Source organism: Aotus nancymaae, unplaced genomic scaffold, assembly GCF_030222135.1.
Source record: "Aotus nancymaae isolate 86718 unplaced genomic scaffold, 86718_ANA_hifiasm-v0.15.2.pri h1tg000036l, whole genome shotgun sequence".
In the NCBI taxonomy this organism is placed as follows: domain Eukaryota; kingdom Metazoa; phylum Chordata; class Mammalia; order Primates; family Aotidae; genus Aotus; species Aotus nancymaae.
The window spans coordinates 60,850,023-60,870,573 of NW_026988450.1; the positions used below are offsets into that span (position 1 = coordinate 60,850,023).

The following is a 20,551-nucleotide window of genomic DNA, read 5'->3' on the forward strand; positions in this document are numbered from 1 at the left end:
TATGGGTTCTGCTTCAGATGTAGTGTTTGAGACACTTTGGAGAATATTACATGAAAATATTCAGCACTAAATTACACCACTGTGTAAATGTACCAGGTTTAATGAGTGTTTTATACTGTTTTTAAGACAAACACAGGCAGGATGGGATGTAAATGGAATTTATTTTTCATGCAGAGAAAGCTCATTTCTCTTTTTGATAAACAGTTACATTCAACTAAACCTCATCTTTGTCCATGTTAAAGAAAATTAGTATCTTGTTTTTTACCTTATTTTTCCTGTGACTTAGTAAAGCTATGCAAAAGTTCAAATTTTTTTTAAAAAAGTTCATTTTTGGTTGAGCACAGTGGATCACACCTGTAATCCCAACACTTTGGGAGGCCAAGGCAGGCGGATCACCTGAGGTCAGGAGTTCAAGATCCACCTGGCCAACATGGTAAAAATCCCATCTCCACTAAATATACAAAAAATAGTTGGGTATGGTGGTGGGCACCTGTAATCCCAACTACTCAGGAGACTCAGGCATGAGAATTGCTTGAACCTGGGAGGTGAGGTTGCAGTGAGCCAAGACTGTGCCATTACACAGTCGCCTGGGCGACAACAGTAAGACTCCATCTCAAAAAAAAAAAAAAAGTTCATTTTTTAAAAAGATAAATGTCAAATAATGATTTTTAGAGTCTGAATTTGTTCATTGTATATCCCTGTCACAATGTAATAACAGGAGACAGTAGAACTTAGGAGAATTATACACCAAAATCTATGTGTATAAACACATTTTTGCAAGACCACCAAAGGTTTACACACACATAGAAGAGTTGAAAATAAAAATGACAAAATTCTTTGCCTCCCACTGCAGAAAATTTATATATTTGAAGAGCACCAAATCCCCAAAAGCGGCTCATTCCTTAAAATTATTTTCCCTTTCCAGACCCTAGGAGTTTCTCAAAGTGTCACTACATTTTCAGAGGAGTGAAAACTGTGACAATATTCAAACCAAAGAGAAGTATTACAGTTCTCATGAGATAGGATAAAAAAATTTACAGTTTAATATTTTCTTTTTTATCTATATCACTTTTTCTCCTTTTTATGTGCTTAACAGAAAGCCATTTTATCATGTTTATTAGAAATAACATGAAAATCTAAACACTGGACAGAGTTGGTAGATAAAGATCCAATATTTTGAAGAATGTGATTATTTAAAAGGGCTATCAAAGGTATCAGTGTATAGTCCTGGCAGTGCAGAATTTACAGTGTAGTAAGTGTGCCTAATGTACAGAATCCACAGTCTTTTCTTTTATGATGGCTGGGATAATAACAGAAGTTCATGAAACGCAAAATGAATACATTACCCAGTCTTTGTAGGCCAAACTGCCCATAATCTTTGCCTTGAATAAATCCTTGAAATACATAAGTAGCTCCATCAGGCTCAGCAGAAACCTAAAAATATGTAAAGGACCAAATATATCTGAATACTAGCCACAGCTTTATTTTCCAAGCCTTAATAAATACCCAATTTTATTCTGAAATGAATATTATCTCAACTTCCTTTTTTATATTTTTCCTCCCATGCAAAACATAGCACATTGTGCACATTTTCCATCATTAAAAGCAAAAGTAAATTTTCTAATTTGAAATAATTATGATATAACAAAAAAGAGATTTGTTATTTCTATATGTTATTTCTATATGTTATATTCTATACGTTATTTCTATATATCTCTATATATAGAGATATAGATTTATTATAGGTTAAGACATCTGCTGTCCAAAAAAAAAATGACATGATGAAATACAGTGATCAATCAAAAAATTAAAACATAAAAATACTGTGCTTTGTAAATTCTGTTACTGTTCCACATCCTCCCTCTCCCAACCTTCATGGGAAGTGTATACTCCCTATCTCATTGAGTTGGGCTTGGTCCTGTGACTTGCTGGGCCTATGGAATGTGGGGGGTGGGACTGACAATAGTTCAGTTGCAAGACTAGGCCTTAAGAGCCATATTTCCCATCATACCAAGTGGAAGAAGCCAGTCACAAAAGGCATATATTATCTGATTCCATTCATATGAAAGTCAGAACAGGGAAATCTACACAGACAGAATATAGATTTGTGGTTACTTAGAGCTGATTTGAGAATGTAAGGTGGGGGGTGGTAGCTAAAAGCCGTGGAGTTTCTTTATAATATGAAGAAAATATTCTAGTCCTGGCAAGGTGGCTCACGCCTATAATCCCAACACTTTGGGAAGCCAAGGTAGGCAAATCACTTGAAGTGAGGAGTTCAAGACCAGCCTGGCCAACATGGTGAAACCCTGTCTCTACTAAAAATACAAAAATTAGCCAGGCATGGTGGCATGAGCGGGTAATCCCTGCTACTCGGGAGGCTGTGGCAGGAGAATCATTTGAACCTGGGAGTGAGGTTATAGTGAGCCAAGATCACACCATTGCACTCCAGACTGGGCAACAGAGTGAGTGAGACTATGCTCAAAAAAAAAAAAAAAAGTATTTTAAAATCAGCTATGATAAGTGTTACATATATGTGTGCATATACTAAAAACCACTGAATTGGACATTTTTAATAGGTGAATTGTAGGGTATGTGACTTAAATCTACATTGAGCTTCAAGACAAAGGCATATGTCGAAGTATCTCAGCTTATTTCAGAATCACAGCTTATTTCAGAACCACTTGCCCCCTGAGAGTTTTGGACTTCTGACAAGAGAAGTACATGCTCTAGGTGGTAAGTGCCCTTTCAGAGTCAGCCCCAAAATGATATGATAAGACATGAAGAAGACCTGGATTTAATACCACAGCCTCAAGTAGTGCCTCCACAACTAGCCCATTACAAGTGAAAAATAACTAAATACTATTGTTTGACCCTGAGACTTCATGGCTGTGTCTAAGGTTGCAAATGCTAACTATTACATGCACATTGCATTTGTGCAAAATATTATATTTAAAAATACTTTATATGCATAATGTAATTTGATCTCATAAGTAAAATAGGAAATGTTACATACATTTCAGCAATTTCTACAACTAAGTTTTAAAGTGATATATTCTGAAGTTTGTGTTAATTAATGGCAATTAGTTACCTAAGTCATGTACATTATTATAAAAGTTGTTAAACACTTGAATCCTCACTCTAAAAAGCAAAGCATACCAAACCACCCCTGCAAGCCTGACATTTCACAAGTGGTTTATTCCTTATTATCAGACATTATACTTTAGGTATGGCCACTCTAAAATATAAAGTACTTCTAAGGAGAAGCTCAAAGTCTAACATTTTAATGAATCAATTCACTTTATTTGTTTCCTACATAAAATAATACAATTAAACAATCTGAGTGTATTGAAGATTTGAGTCAGTTCCCAACTCCATGAATATATAATGGATAAATAGGATGAACATTTTTTTCCCCTCAGGAACCAAACTTATTGAAGCCTATGACATAGTAGGCTTATTGAACTTCTTGAAGGCTTATTGAAACTTATCGAAGGCTACTAAATAGTGGCCTATGACCTACTACAGTATCTTCTTTCTCATTAAGGCAGTCAGATCTCTCATGCTGACTCTTCAGCAAAGACTCCAGGCCCTTGTGGTTTCCACTGTCAATGTTAAAACTCCACTCACATTAATCACTTAGTAGGAGGAGTGACTCCATGGTGAAGCTACAGTAACTATCTCCCTACAGGAAGCAGTTCACTTAAGTTCCTTTTCATTGACTTTATAGATAAAATAGTCTAAATTCATGCTTCAACATAATGGGAATATTTAATTTTCTGATGCACTTTGTAAATATGTTGCATATGTCTTAAGTAGCAGTGGTTCCAGACAAAGACTGAATTATATTTTATCCAGATTTATTTATCATAGCTGACTGTAGATGGAATACATTTGATGAAACCAGTGAAAAAATATATGCAGATCTGCACACACACACATATACACACACCCACACCCACACATACACACACCCACACCCACCCACCTACCTGCACACACACTACAAAAGTAAGCAAAGCACATCAGAATCCAGTATTCCTAGGTTTGTACTTTAGAATACTATTTATATTTACTAATATATACATGTGTATATGTATTCATAATTAGCTAAATATAGAAAACTCCTTTTCTGAACAAGCTACAAATTTATCATTAAAATCAGCAATAGACATTAAAATAACTATACTTACAAAGCCATCCATTGCCCAATTTTCTTCCTTCATTTTCTTCACAGACGCATGAGCTGGTACTTTAATAAGATATATGTGTAACATTAGGCGAGCTTCCTGGCTTTTATATACCCCTGTAAAATGCAAGGACACTTTGGTCTACTTAACTTTGTAAATAGTTATACTTCATTTTATTATTCATAGTTCCTTAAATAGATTATGTAAGACATGTAATAGACAAAATAAAGGCAAGTCAAGGATGGCTTAACCCATAATGCTGTCTGCAGATCCTGTAATATACATTGATTTCTCTGTCTTCTGAAATCCTCAACTAATTTCTTAATTGTAGGGTTTAAATTATCTGCACTATCACAGTTAAGCAGTCATGTTCTTAATAACATCATTCCATTATATCGAAAACAAAATGATTTCTCCCCCAATCAGATTCTAAAATTTTCAAGCATACAAATAAAGTGTTAAAATTCCTGATATTCTCCTTAATAATGAATTAGCATGCCAACTCTGTGAAAAAGAGTATTATAGGTGCTGCTTGAGCCACAAAGATGAATATATATTGTTCCTAGTTTTAATAATTTCCAACCAAGTAGGAAGAATAAGTAAGGTACACAGCTCACTAAAACACATGAGAGAATGTGATAAATTAAAAACCAGAGAGAGATCATTTCACACTGGAATGATCAGGGAATAGTTATAAAGGAAAAGCACTGGAGGCCAAGTATGGTGGCTCATGCCTGTAATCCCAGCACTTTGGGAAGCCAAGGCGGATAGATGGCTTGAGTCCAAAAGTATAAGTTTAGGAGTTTCAGACCAGCCTAAGCAACATGGTAAAATGCCATCTTTACAAAAAATATTTTTGAAAGTTAGCCAGCCGTGATGGCACACACCTGTTGTCACACACCTGTTGTCCCAGCTGCTCAGGAGGCTGAGGTGGGAGGATGGCTGGAGCCTGGGAGGTGGAGGTTACAGTGAGTCAAAATGGCACCACTGCACTCCAGACTGGGTGACAGAGCAAGGCTCCATCTCAAAAAAGCAAAATGCATTTGAACCAGTGCTTAAAAATAAAGTGGGATTTTAGTTTGGGAAGGTAAATACAAGTAATTGACATAAGGAAGAGAAGCAAAATATATACAATGATTTTTACACAGTAAGTGTTCTAAGGGTAGCAATAGGATGGAGTGCAAGCATATTTAGGGAAATAGTATAAAATAGGATCTAAGAAAAAAAATTGTGATTAACTGTTGTTTAAACTTGACTCCCTTCATTCATTCTAACTTAAGTGTTCACCTATGTAATAGGGCACCATAATACACAGGAAATGCAAAAAGAATGAGACATAGATCTTGGCCTAAAATCAATAGGAGAAAGACATAAAAATAATTGATAATATTGCTGAAAAATTGCTACAATTGTTTTATATGGAGACAGTAAGTGAAAGCAAATTAATCTAATCTAACTATTTGTCTTTCCATATATATAGAAAACTCATGAGTTTATCTAGATTAGAATAAGTATACATTTATTTTGGGGTAACTCTTTATAGAAAATAAAGAAAACCTGTGTTAATACATGAAAGTTAAATGAAGCATTAGTCATAATTTAAGTGAATTGGTCTTATTCATTCAAAGCTTCTTTCAATTAATATCATGTCATTATATGTATTTTTTAAATTATACTACATAATACATTCTAATATTTTTACTTTGTGTTTAATGGAGGATCATTCAATAATAAGAATGACAGTATTTCTTCTAAAATTTACAAAATCAATTAATATAATTTTATTTTCCATTTTTTACAGTATAAATTATTTCAATATTAATATGTATATGGGATATATCTATATAGACAAGACATTTACAGTATATATTGCATATTTGCAATATCACTTATCATAGGGACTCATTTTTAAAAATGAGAGCAATTATAATTCAAATGCATTAATTTGAAAATAATTATTGAGGCCTATTTTGTTTCAGATGTTCTGCTAGCCTCTGGGAATACAATATTAAATTGGAAAGCAAAGAGCTTTCTTAGAATTTATATTGTTAGAATACAGACACATAATAAATAATAAATACAAAAAATATAATTTCAAATATCGAAAAGAAAAAAAACAGGGTAAGGCTACCTAAAACTAATAATATTCCTGACTGCATTTGTAATACAAACGTTCGTTTAGGTCAGGTCAGGTCATTGTGAGCATTGCTTGAGAAGGTGACTTTTGAGAGAATATCTGACTGTTAGGAAAACCAGTGCACTCTAACATAATGAGAGATGCGTACTGGACAGAGGAAACTTGAGATTGGACAGGTTTTGGTTCCCTTATAGATGTTTAAATAAGTGTATCTCTATCTTTATCTGCCTTAAATATTGGGTGTCCATCTAAATATCATCATTTGAAGAAATGATTTTGTGGCCATAGACCAGCTGAGAAATCAATGATTTGGTATTTTTGGTTTTATGAGTATAGAGAAAGTTTTTGTTGTATTCGCACCTAAATTAAAAATTATGAAACTGGACCCCTTCCTTACACCTTACACTAAAATTAACTCCAGATGGATTAAAGATTTAAACATAAGACCTAACACCATAAAAACCCTACAAGAAAACCTAGGCAAAACCATTCAGGACATAGGCAAAGACTTCATGACTAAAGCATCAAAAGCAATGGCAACAAAAGCCAAAATAGACAAACAGGATCTAATTAAACTTAAAAGTATCTGCACAGCAAAAGAAACAATCATCAGAGTGAACCAGCAACCAATAGAATGGGAAAAATATTTTGCAATCTATCTGTTGGACAAAGGGCTGATATTCAGAATCTACAAAGAACTAAAGCAGATTTACAAGAAATAAAAACAAACCCATTCAAAAATGGGTGAACAATATGAACAGACACTTTTCAAAAGAAGACATTTATGAGGCCAACAAACATATGAAAAAATACTCATCATCACTGATCATTAGAGAAATGCAGATCAAAACCACATTAAGATACCATCTCACACCAGTTAGAAAGGCAATCATTAAAAAATCTGGAGACAACAGATGCTGGAGAGGATGTGGAGAAATAGGAACACTTTTACACTGTTGGTGGGAGTGTAAATTAGTTCAATCATTGTGGAAGACAGTGTGACGATTCCTCAAGGATCTAGAAATAGAAATTCCATTTGACCCAGCAATCCCATTGCTGTGCATATACCCAAAGGATTATAAATCGTTGTAGTATAAAGACACATGCACACATATGTTCATTGTGGCACTGTTTACAATAGCAAAGACTGGAACCAACCCAAATGCCCATTGATGATAGACTGGACAAGGAAAATTCGACACATATACACCATGGAATACTATGCAGCCATGGAAAAGGATGAGTTCATGCCCTTGTAGGGACATGGATGAATCTGGAAACCATCATTCTCAGCAAACTGACACAAGAACAGAAAACCAAGCACCACATGTTCTCACTCATAGGCAGTGCCGAACACTGAGAACACACGGGCACAGAGAGCGGAACATCACACAATGGGGTCTGTTAGGGAGTTGAGGGCTAGGGGAGGGACAGTAGGGGGCTTGGGGAGGGATAACATGAGGAGAAATGCCTGATATAGGTGATGAGGGGATGGAGACAGCAAACTACCATGGCAGGTGTGCACCTATGCAACAGTCTTGCAACATCTGCAGATGTACCCCAGAACTTAAAGTACAATAAAAAAATTATGACCTAATATATGACATCTAACTCTAGCTACGAAAAAATTATTGAAGGAACTTATTTTAAAACTAGTTTTATATTTCTGTAGTCACATTCATTGATAAATCCAAAAACAGAAAACCTTGGTTCTGAGTGAATATGAATGTCATCAAAAGCAAATGTATCAAAATAAGCATTTCACTGTATAAAATGCATCTAAAAATGATGAATTCATAATAGAAATAAAGGCATGAAGGTATTATATTTCATTGCTGTTTTTAATGTGATACCTGAAAGTAGCAGCTCCATGTTGCTATTGCTCAGTGTTGCATTAACTCTCCCAGTGGAAGCATTGAAACTAGTAACTGTCAAGGTCATGGGTTGTTTCCTTCCTTTGAAATTGTAAGAGCCTTTCCATATATAATTTTGGGCAAATACATCATCAGGAACTGTGAATAGATTAAATATACTACACATTAATTTTACAATGTCCTATAAATATAAGCATTAAATCGAGTATTAGTTTTTGAATAATGATGTTTTGCTAAATACATAGTAATGTCGAATGTGTGTTACAAAATTAATTCTTCATGTAAAAGTGTTTCCATTTATTAGAATAAATCCACATTGCAAAAATATAGATTTGTTCATATTTTATCAATAAGAGAAATAAACAACACCAGTTAAAGACATGAGGGTTATTTTTAGATCCCAGGTAAATATAAACTTCACGTATATTTGGTCTTTTATACAATATATTTCTTTCAGAAAGAAAATAAAATAATTTCACAGCATCATGGCAGTAAAACCATACACAAGTCCCAAGGGGCCTGCTTTTTTTTCTAACAATGGAAATAGATTTTTAAGAGGAAGACCAAAGAGTTAAACCCTGCTTTTGCAGAGTGGTCCTGCAAATTATCCTGAGAGAGTGCTTCTATGTTCCCCCTTACAGAATACTGAGTTTAGTTCTTCTAGTAACAGACGCTCCTGAAGAAGAACAGTACTCCACCATATTGACAGCTTTGAGGTATGCAGGTATTTTTAGAAATTGTCACTAGAATTGCTGGACTCTCAAGGGTGAGAGATGAATTGTGGTAAAATCAAAGAACATTCTAAAGCTTATAAAATTTTCATCTAAAGAAGAAACACTGTTTTAGATAATAGCCAAAAAGACTTGTTGTATTTACATAAATTATTTAAGTAATTTAGAGTTATATAAATTAGTTATGTCAAAGTCTACACAGCTCTTCGGAAGCAGCTGAGAGAAGCTACCATTAATCCTATACCTCACAGCATAGCACATCCCTAGATAGCTATTCAAGAGACTCAAGACTCTTTGGGTGAATGAGTAAATTAAGTAGATTTAGGAAAAAGTCCTTTTTTATTTTTCTATCAAGTTATTGATGATTTTTCATCTGACATATGCATGTATCACACTTCTTACCAGTCAGATCACAGGGACTGTGGTTATAAGCTATGTATTCCCTGAATTCTATTAAACCAAGAAAGCAAAACTACTGTGGAGGATCAGCATAAACTACCCTAAGAGTTGAGTTTTTACTGAATATTCCAGTAATAACTAAAATTTTTATTTCCATGATAATTTATAAGCAATATAGCTCCTTTGTCACATGCTCCTTACTCTGATACCATTGTCAACTTCCATTCCTATCACTTTGGAGTAATATAATCACTGTGTCTCATTCATGATTTTAAATAAAGTACTGCTTAATATTTTCTCAATTAACATGCTATTTGCCATAGAATTTTTATAAATAATTTTTCTCAGGTTTAGAATTTGTTAAGAAATTAAAAAAATTATAAATAGGTGTTGAATTTTATCAAATACTTTATTTGCACTATTGCAATTATCATAATTTTTTGCACTTTAATTTCTTAATATGATACATTACTTTTAAGGATTATTTAACACTAAAATATATGTGTGTAGCTATAATGAATCCAAACTGGTTCTGATGGGTGTTAAAGCAAACTAAATATGGCCTGAGAAGGACTCTGTATGTCTATATTTGAGTCCTTGGTGATGAACTGCAATCTAAAATAGGTAGACAAGATTGAAAACCTAATTTAGGAACATGCACTATTACAATAGCTGAGTCTTGGCCAATTCCAGCAGCTGTACGTCTCCTACTCATACACTGCTGAGTATACAAACCATGTTCAAATAAGGCAACCACCGAACTATAACCAATCCAGTTGTTTTTGTCCCTCACTTCTGATTTCTGTATGTCACTTTGCTTCTTCTGTCTATAAATTTGTTCTAACCACGAGACATCCCTGGAGTCTCTCTGAATCTGCTGTGATTCCTAGGGCTGCTTGATTCACAAATTTTTCATTGCTCAATTAAACTCCTTTAAATTTAATTCAGCTGAAGTTTTCATTTTAACATGGGTTATCTTTACTGCAATGTTGGATTTGATTTGCTAGGATTTTGAGATTTTCTCATCTATAATCCTGAGTCAAATGGGCTTGAATTTTTTCTCCTTTATAGTATCTTTATCCAAGTTATTGAAGCTATATTGAGCCTAGAGAATGAATTTTATTGTCCAGAGAGTTTTTATAAAACCTGAAAGATCCATTCTGTTTCTTTAAAATGTAGTGAAATTTATTAGTAGAGCCACATAAACCTCATTTTTTTTTTTTGTGGAAATAATTTTAACTAGTACTTTATTTGTTATAAAATTATTCACATATTCTTTTATTAGTTAGTTCTAGTAAGACATACTTTTCTAGTAATTTATCTCCTTTGTGCAAATGTTTTTAAATATTGATAGTTATTGATAGTTTCCCTTAATATAATTTAAATTTCATTAATCTACTCTCTATGTAGTTATGTTCCCATTTTTTTTGTTGTATTATTTTTACCAGAAATTTTTCTACTTCGTTTTTGAAAATAACTACATTTGGTTCTGTTGAGATTCTTCTATTGTATTAGGGGGTTGCTTGTTTTTATTTTACATTGATTTCTGCCCTGTGATTCTATTACGATCTTAATATTCTCTTAATCGGGACACAACTAATTAATTTTGAGGCTTTTTTCTTCAATAATGTAAGGATTTAATGATACAAATTCCCCTCTTAGGTTTCATTTTGTTATAGCCCTCAAGCTCTGATGTTTAAATTTTTTAAAAATAAGTAAATTCTAATATACTTTCAGTGTTAATATCTTCTTTAATTCATGAATTATTTATTAGTACTAATTTTGCTCTGAATTTCCAAACATACAAGAATTTGTTTTTAATTACATATCTTCTTTTTGAACTTTAATTGCATCTTTGTCAGATATGAGCTATGAAGACTAATTTTGTTATAAAATTTGTTTATTATTCATTATATGAAAAGTTTTTTACAGATGTGATGTGCTGTAGCTATTATTCAGAGCATCCATCTGGTCCCAGATCAAGCATTGCCCTAGGAAAATTTTGGGCATTGATGGACAAGTATGGTTTTCTGCCTCCATTGTAAACCCTACCTTACTTTTATGCATTCTTTGATTGCTTTAATGACATTCTGCATGTTTTCAATGAGTGCTGAATGGATCAGTGTAAGTTGCAGAGCTTGGTGGTCTCTCCACTTTTATAGCATGTACGTTGAGCACTTCTAAACCCAACTAAAATTAGATCCTAATGTAGTTCTTGGCTAAATACAACTGAGAGTAATCTGTTTCCAAGGTGAAGATCAGATATTAAGCTCTTATTTTCTTTTTAATAGTATCACAGAAGTAAAACACTAATACTAAATAAGCATTATACGGTTTGGCTCTGTGTCCCCACCCGAATCTCATCTTGAATTGTACTCCTATAACTCCCACATGTTGTGGGAGAGACCTGGTGAGAGATAATTGAATCATGGGGGTAGTTTCCCCCATGCTGTTCTCATGGTAGTGGATAAATCTTATAAGACCTGATGGTTTTATCAGGGGTTTCCACTTTTGCATCTTCCTCATTCTCTCTTTGCCTGCTGCCATCCACGTAAGACAGGACTTGCTCCTCCTTGCCTTCTGCCATGTTTGTGAGGCTTCCCCTGCCAAGTGAAACTGTAAGTTCAATTTCTTTGTATATATACTATGTATATCCTCTTTCTTTGTATATTGCCCAGTCTCAGGTATGTCTTTACCAGCAGCATGAAAGCAGACTTATACAGTAAATTGGTACCAGTAGAGTGGGATGTTGCTGAAAAGATACTCAAAAATGTGGAAGATACTTTGGCCTGGGGAACAGTTTGGAGGGCTCAGAAGAAGACAGGAAAATATGGAAAACTTTTGAGCTCCCTAGAGACTTGTTGAATGGCTTTGACCAAAATGCTGATAGCAATATGGACAATAAAGTCCAGGCTGAGGTGGTCTTAGATGGAAATGAGGAACTTATTGGGAACTGGAGTAAAGGGACTCTTGCTATGTTTTAGCAATGAGGCTTGTGGCATTTTGCCCCTGCCCTAGAGATCTGTGGAACTTTAAACTTGAGAGATATGATTTAGGGTGTCTGGTGGAAGAAATTTTTAAGCAGCAAAGCATTTAAGAGGTGACTTGTGTGCTGTTAAAGCATTCAGTTTTATACAGGAAGCAAAGCATCAGAGTTCAGAAAATTTGCAGGCTGAGAATGTGATAGAAAAGAAAAACCCATTTTCTGGGGAGAAATTCAAGCCAGCTGCAGAAATTTGCTTAAGCAATGAGAAGCCAAATGTTAATCCCCAAGACAAAGGGAAAAATGTCTCCAGTGCTTGTCAGAGGTCTTCATAGCCCCTCCCATCACAGGCCCAGAGGCCTAGGAGAAAATGATTTCCTGGGCCAGGCCGAGAGTCCTTGTGTTGTGTGCAGCTTAGGGACTTGTGTTGTGCATCCCAGCCACTCTAGCTGTGTCTGAAAGGGGCCAACATAGAGTTTGGGCCGTGGCTTCAGAAGGTTCAAGCCCCAAGCCTTGGCAGCTTCCATGTGATGTTATATGGGTAAACAGAAGCCAAGAATTGAGCTTTGGGAACCTCCGCCTATATTTTAGAAGAAATATGGAAATGCCTTGACGGCCAGGCAGAAGTTTGCTGTAGGGGCAGGACTCTCATGGAGAACTACTGATAGTGCAGTGCAAAAGGGAAATGTGGGGTTGGAGCCCCCACACAGAGTCTCTGCTGGGGCACCACCTAGTGGAACTGTGAGTAGAGGGCCATTGTCCTCCAGAACACAGAATGGTAGATTCACCAACAGCTTATATTGAGTGCCTGGAAAAGCACAGACACTCAATGCCAGCCCATGAACGCAGCCAGGAGGTAAGCTGTACCCTGCAAAGCCACAGGGATAGAGCTGCCAAAGACCATGGGAACCCACCTCTTGCATCCGTGTGACCTGGATGTGAGACATGGAGTCAAAGGAGATCATTTTGGAGCTTTAAGATATGACTGCCCTGTTGGATTTTGAACTTGCATGAGCCCTGCAGCTCCTTTGTTTTGGCCAAAGTATACCATTTGGAATAGCTGTATTCACAAAATATCTGTAGCCCCACTCTATCTAGGAAATTACTAGCTTGCTTATAAATAACAGGCTTATAGGTGGAAGGGACTTGCCTTGTCTCAGATGGGGCTCAGGACTATGAACTCTTGGTTATGCCGAAATGAATTAAGACTTTGGGGGACTGTTGGGAAGGCATCATTGGTTTTAAAATGTAAGGACATGAGATTTGGCAGGGGTCAAGGGTGAAATGATATGGTTTGACTCTGTGTCTCCACCTGAATCTCATCTGGAATTGTACTCCCATAATTCCCACATGTTGTGGGAGGGACCCAGTGGGAAATAATTGAATCATGGGGGCAGTTTTCCCCACACTGTTCTCATGGTAGTGAATAAGTCTCACAAAATCTGATGGTTTTATGAGGGGTTTCTGCTTTTGCATCTTCCTCATTCTCTCTTTGTCTGCTGCCATCCATATAAGACAGAATTGTTCCTCCTTGCCTTCTGCCGTGATTATGAGGCTTCCTTAGCCACATGGAACTGTAAATCCAGTTAAACCTCTATCTTTGTAAATTGTCTGGTCTCAGGTATGTCTTTATCAGCAGTGTGAAAACGGACTAATACAAAGCAACTCATATGTTGAGCCCTTACTATGAGCTAAGCACTTTACACTCCATTTTCACGAAGCTTTTTATATAATGACTTAATTATTATCCCTTTTGTATAAAAAGAGAAATGGAGACTCACATATGTAAAATATTTTTTCCAAGGTATAAGTAAGAGAGTATATAAAATGGGAATTGCATCAAGGTTGTAGGACTTTAAAGTTTATGGGTTTTTTTTTTTTGGTTGTATTAGGTTTTCTAATTTGCTTTTCAAATCAAATAATTGAAAATAAACTGGTCAAGTTCTAGAAGGGGCTGATCTTTATTCTCATATCTAGTGTATCTGGATCCATTTTAAAATGTATATATTTAAAATTTTTAAATAAGGCCTCATTTTTATTTTAATATTTTAAATGAAAGTATTGCCATTATGCTATAGTCATTTACAGATACTCTTCAGTAGAAATTTTAATATGTTTAGCAGATAGAACTATGAACAATACTTTCAGAATACTAACATGTCACTGTATTACATTGCTTTAAATTCAGCATCTTGTAAATTATCAAATTCAAGACAGTAATAGTTTTTTATACTTAAATATATTTTCAAATACACAGTTACTATGCCAAGAAACAGTAAACCATTTTTAGAAATCGTAACTTCTAGAAAAACAAATGACATTACTAACCACTTAGCTTCGGACTAGGTGTTCCCAGTGCAGGTCTAGGATCTTTCACCAATATTTTAGAACCAGCTATGAAAAGAAATAAAGGTGTTTACGAAAGTTGACATGATTAATTACATACATACATATGTACACACACACACACACACACACACACGTGATGCACTGTCCATTTTATTCTCTGACATTTCAGATAGACAGTTTTCTCTAAAATGTCCCATTCATCACAACATATCAGTTCCCTACTCAACACTTGTTATGTAACTAACAATTTCAATAATTATTCCCATTATAGTCTGTTGGCACAAGCAGCAGATTTGTGTAGCCTTATCATCTTGGGATGTCATTTCTTATTTTAGAGGCATAAGCCAAAGGGTAGACAATTGCCTCCAACATGGAAGCTGAGAGCTGAGGGTTGTTCTTGTTGACAGAAGGCAAAAACTATTTGGGTAGGGTTTACATTTAAAAATTCAAAGTTTGCTGAGATAACTAAAGATGCCACCAGAAATTAGATAGACTCAAAAGTGAAATCTTCAAGGTTTTAAGCCAAAACCAAAGGTAGCCCCAAACTAAATAAATCATGCAGGATGTAGAAGTTACTGGAATATTGTAGGAGCCATGACATGAATGCCTTGTAAACTATATATCCTAAGAACAATGTAATGCCTTAAAAGACTGTAAAAGGAAGTGATTTGGGCAAATATTCCTCTGGCTGCAAACTGGAGAAAACTTTGGAAAGGAGAAAGTACTGATATGGCTAGAGAAGTTAAGAGACGCTACAGTAGTCCCAATAGAGATAATGCTGAGTTAGGATATGATAGTAGTGACAATAAACCAAAAAGTGGGATAGATAAGACAGCTATTGAAATTGTGGTGATTTAGAGGGATATGAAATATCTAAGTTGATTACTAGATTTCATGTATAACTATAGGATGGTAATGTCAGTGAGATATGGAATACAAAAAGGAAGCTATATTCAGAAAAGAAATTTGTGAGTTTAGTTTTGCATGTATTAAGTATTGAAATGCCATTGAAGAATTCCAATAGAGATATCAAGTAAACAATGGAATTGTAAGTCTGAAGCTAAAATAAAATAAATAAATTAGAAATATTAATTTGTAAGTAAGTTACCTAAAGGATGCTGTTGAAGTCATTGGCTCAAATGACATCACCCATGAGTGAATACAGGATGAAAACAAGAGACGGCTAAGTACTGCATCTTTAGAAAATCATAAGCAGAAAAAAAATCAGTGTATAAAGGACATGGAGAATGGATACCCAGAATTAGGAGGGAGTAAAACATTTACTCATTCAACATATATTTATTGAATGCTTTTCACATGTAAGGTACTAATTTAGTGTTAAAGTTGTAAACACTTTGGACGAAGTCTCTCATAAGATTATATTCTAGTTGAAGAGTGGTAGATAAGAGGACAGCAGAGTGGAAACAGATAATGACAAGCAAACAAACCACAGAACAAGATCTCAAACTACAGAGATTTATATCATAAAGAAAAAATAGAAAGAAAAATAGCAGAGGGATGTTCTGGTAAAGAGAACGAAAACATTTCAAGAAAAAGTAATTGTCATTTATGAAAGCTGCATGAGATAAAAAATTAGAAGGCCTTACAAATAGAAGGTTTCTTGGATATCAGGAAATTGATTTTGTTGATGACCTTACCAAAAACACTAGAAAAACTTTTACTCCTTCTTTTGGCAACATAGCCCTTTAAATGAGAATTGTCCTGAGTGAGCAGCAACAGGGTGGACATTTCACCTAAATCTGGTCCAAATATTAATACCATATGACCTTGGCTGAGTAATGGATTTGGAGATGGGCTCCATTCAAAATTGTGGCAAACAGAATCCCAGATAGTGCTTTCCTGACCAAACTTTGGGAAAGACTCTTTCTACTAGGGTTACTCTCGTAGAATAACCTGAGCATGCTGGTAGCAATTTTCCCTAGTCTAATGAATAGTGTACACACGTAATTTATGTTCACCTGGAACCTCTATGACCTTATTTGGAAATAGAGTCTTTGCAAATGTAATTAACTAGAGATTTGGGGATTAAATAATCCTGAATTTAGGATGGGCCCTAAATACAAGAACAGATGTCCTCATAAGAAGAGGAGAGGCCACATGAAGATACACAGGAAAGAAGGCCATGTGGAAGTGGGGCAGAAATTGGAGTAAGTCTAGGAGCCAATGAATACCCAGGATTGTCAGAAGCTACAAAAAGCTAGGAAGAGGCAAGGAATGATTTCTGCTTAGAGCTTACAGAGGGCACAAAGTCCTGCTGACACCTTAATTTTGGACTTCTGGACTTCTGAACTGTGAAAGAATAAATTCCTATTCTATTAAGTTACCAGCTTGTGGTACTTTGTTAGAAAGTCCTAGAAAAATAATATACCTACCTTGAAAAGAGAACTTGAAGACAGAATAGAGGCAAGAAGTAACATTCACATGAGAAAAAAAAATCTATGAATAAACTCATATTTCTATGCCTCTGGATCCAGAAGTGTTTACATTACTCCTAGACTTGGAGTCAGTCAACCAATTTCCCTTGTTTCTATGCTAATTTCAGTTGAGTTTTTGTCTGTAGCCAATGAAGGCATTAATAGTACAATCTCTTGTGTTAAAAAGATTCTATAGAGAAAACTTACCTTCACAAACAGGAACTTTTCCAGTCCAGGTGTTATCAGATCTACACACTCTATGTTCTGTTCCACCTGCTAAGAAGAAGCCAGGCTGACAGGTGTAAATCAGTGTATACCCATGAGATGGAAGGTCCATCCCTACTACATTTGCATGAGCAGGAGTTTCTGGCTGTTTACAGCTGTGGGCTATATTAAGAAAATAGAACAAAGTAAATTATCTATGAACATGTTAAGAAAATTTTGAGACAGGAGTCACAATATATTCTACACATACTTCAATGCCTTTATACACATATATCTTTGAATTCTAATAAATTACAAAAAAATGTTTCAATGCAAATATACTTATTGATTTCATACTTTAGCATTTCCTAGTCAACCATTTGTGGAACACTAGTAGATATTAAAGAAAATGAGAAAAAAAAAAGACATTGTCAATAACTAAGCTCACAAATGTATGCTTTCCCACTGTAGAGAGTCACATATTCTAGAGAGTCACAATCAACTTCAGCATTTTAAAGGATCTATGAAGTTCCCTGGTAAGACACCTTTTAATATTTGTCAAGCTCAGGTTTTCTATATTAGTTTAGAAAATATTATTTTATAAATTTCAAATTTATTACATTTATTTCAAATTAAAAGTCTATTTTCTTTTATATAATTAGCTGTGAAACCAGCTGTGAACCTGCCTCCTGGGTTCAAGCAATTCTCCTGCTTTAGCCTCCCATGTAGCTGGGACTACAGGCACCTGCCACTACACCCAGCTAATTTTTTGTGTTTTTAATAGAGATGTAGTTTCACCATGTTGACCAGGCTGATCTCAAATTCCTGACCTCAAGTGAAACCACAGCTAATAATATTGCTCTGGTGTTAATACTTCCCAATAAAAGTACACTTTAATATTTTTTTACATATGGAATTTTCAGGCCATATTTGGATCCATATGCTAGAAGTATCATTTTATTCATCTAATTCTCTGTCTCCTTTTCTCCATGTTTCCTTCTACTCCTAATTCACTACGTTGATTACACCATATCTTCCCCTTATTTAATCTGTTTTATGTCTTATAAAGACCATTTCTTTCTCAATCAGAGATAAATACTACAAGAAATTTTCCCTTTAAAGCAGATAGCATTTTTAATCATTTGTTCATAGATATAAATCCTTAAAAGTGATCTCTGAAAAAAGTGTTCTGTGAATAAATTTGGAAAAACAATATTTTTCATTTGTTTCTTAATGGAGGTCCGTAATGGTATAAATAACAGCTAACATATTTTTACTCTGTGTGCTAAACATTGTGATAAATTGTTTTTCTTGTTTTTTTTTTTTTTTTTCTGAGACAGAGTTTCACTCTTCCACCCAGGGTGGAGTGCAGTGGTGCAGTCTCAGCTCATTGCAGCCCCTGCCTCCTGGGTTCAAGTGATTCTCCTGCTTCAGCCTCCTGAGTAGCTGGGATTACAGGTGCCTGCCACCACACTCAGCTAAGTTTTTTGTGTTTTTAATAAAAACGGGGTTTCACCATGTTGACCAGGCTGATCTCAAACTCCTGACTTCAAGTGATCTGCCCACCTCAGCCCCCAAAAGTGCTGGGATTACAGGCATGAGCCACTGTTCCTGGCATAAATGGTTTATATTTGATATAATTCAGTTAGTGAAATGTAATCCTCATGGAGTAAGTATCAATAAGAATAACTACCAACAGTCTGTCTCTTAAACCCTATGTTATGTACATATTAGAAACTTTGAGATACTTTGCAGTAACAGATGATGTTTAACTTTATTTAAATTATCATATGCCAACTGGAGGACATCAAAGAGCTGTGGTTCACTATGAAATACCTAGTTACAGGCACACAGCTGTTCTAAAGTACACATTCTGAGGAATTTTCCTTTAAAAATTTTTCCATATTTAAATATAAGCCAACAAGGCATGTAACATGACATCTCTATGGAGTGTTCTGCTTTAAAGTAAGCTGCTGGTCCCTAAGGACTCCCACAATCATTTGGATGGTTCTGAACAGGGATGGAGTAAATTCACAGGGCTTGTGTAGGCTTCAGCAAATCCTAAAAGCTAGATACCATCCTACTAAGTGGTTCCACTGCCAGCTTACTTTTTTCATATTTTACCAAGAAACACAATTCAAAAGATAAGGGAAGAGACTGTTTAAAATGGCAACTGGAGAGAAAGAAAAGTCAAGGAGTTGACAAGCTAGAATTTATTTCTAATTGTATGTCAGAAAAAGTTATTTAGTAACCCTGGGCTTTGTTCTTATTTAATCTGTATAGCAAGTGCTCTCCACTTAAGATCAGAGAACATATAAAAGCTTCTGGAAATACTAAAATTGTTTTCAAATTTTTGGCCAAGCGTCCATGAATATTTCCTTTCACAGATGTTTTTAGTTTCCCCAGATTCTCAGATAATATTTTCACAATTTTTTAAATTAGAAGCTGTTAGATTGGAGCCTCGGGTATTTCAGAGTACTTCAGATTGATAGGTGCAGATCTATAAACTAAAAACTAAACTAATCTTCACCTAAAATTACCTGGTGGCCAAACTAAACATAAGGTCTTTATAAAAAGAACAAAATTGGGCCTTGTGCTTTCTGACTTACTTGGAAAAAGTGATTCCCAAAGGGCATGAATTTATGATACAGGAATAAGATTACATACATAAAATATGTTTTTTAATTTAAATGTCTCTTTGATACACCTATAGATGTGAATTTTTCTGTATACTTGGGAGAAAAAATGCATATAAATTCTTACCCATGATAGTATTATTTCTTACCCATAATACTTACGTATGCATTCAGGCTGAATTCCACTCCATGTGAGATCAGGGAGGCAGGTGCGTGTTGTAGACCCTTGGAGAAGGTGTCCTTTCTTGCAATGGAACTGTACAACACTTCCTACCTATAGCAAATTAAAGAGAGGAAAAAAATGATCCAATACAACTTCAAATATGGCAACAAATAGAGCTTGAGTGAGAAAATGTGGTCAAGTGAAATTCTGTATGGTAGAGTTGGAAGAAAAAGATAATTGAAATCTAATTTAAAATAAAGTAGGGAAAATTCAAAACTGAAAAGTAAAATCTTGGCTTTATTTGTTACATGCCATCATCAAATAGTTGAGTCCTTAGTACCTATATAGATACCAAGTTTTTTTGCTATGGGAATTTGAAGAAAATATTTAAGACACCAAAAATCCAACAAGCTACATTTAAATACAAGATATAAATAGTTAGATAAAAGTAAA

The 20,551-nt window shown here is 34.9% G+C and overlaps 1 protein-coding gene across 1 annotated transcript in view; it reads right to left on the reverse strand.

Annotated features, from left to right (window-relative positions):
* CSMD3 (CUB and Sushi multiple domains 3) overlaps nt 1-20,551 on the reverse strand; it is a 1,293,678-nt gene that overhangs the window by 6,848 nt on the left and 1,266,279 nt on the right. The window contains exons 64-69 of the mRNA XM_012443291.2: nt 20,098-20,209; nt 17,303-17,482; nt 14,640-14,705; nt 8,178-8,336; nt 4,191-4,303; nt 1,347-1,434 (exon numbers count right to left, since the gene is read on the reverse strand). Coding sequence (XP_012298714.2) covers nt 1,347-1,434; nt 4,191-4,303; nt 8,178-8,336; nt 14,640-14,705; nt 17,303-17,482; nt 20,098-20,209 — 718 coding nt within the window. The remainder of the gene's footprint in view (nt 1-1,346; nt 1,435-4,190; nt 4,304-8,177; nt 8,337-14,639; nt 14,706-17,302; nt 17,483-20,097; nt 20,210-20,551) is intronic.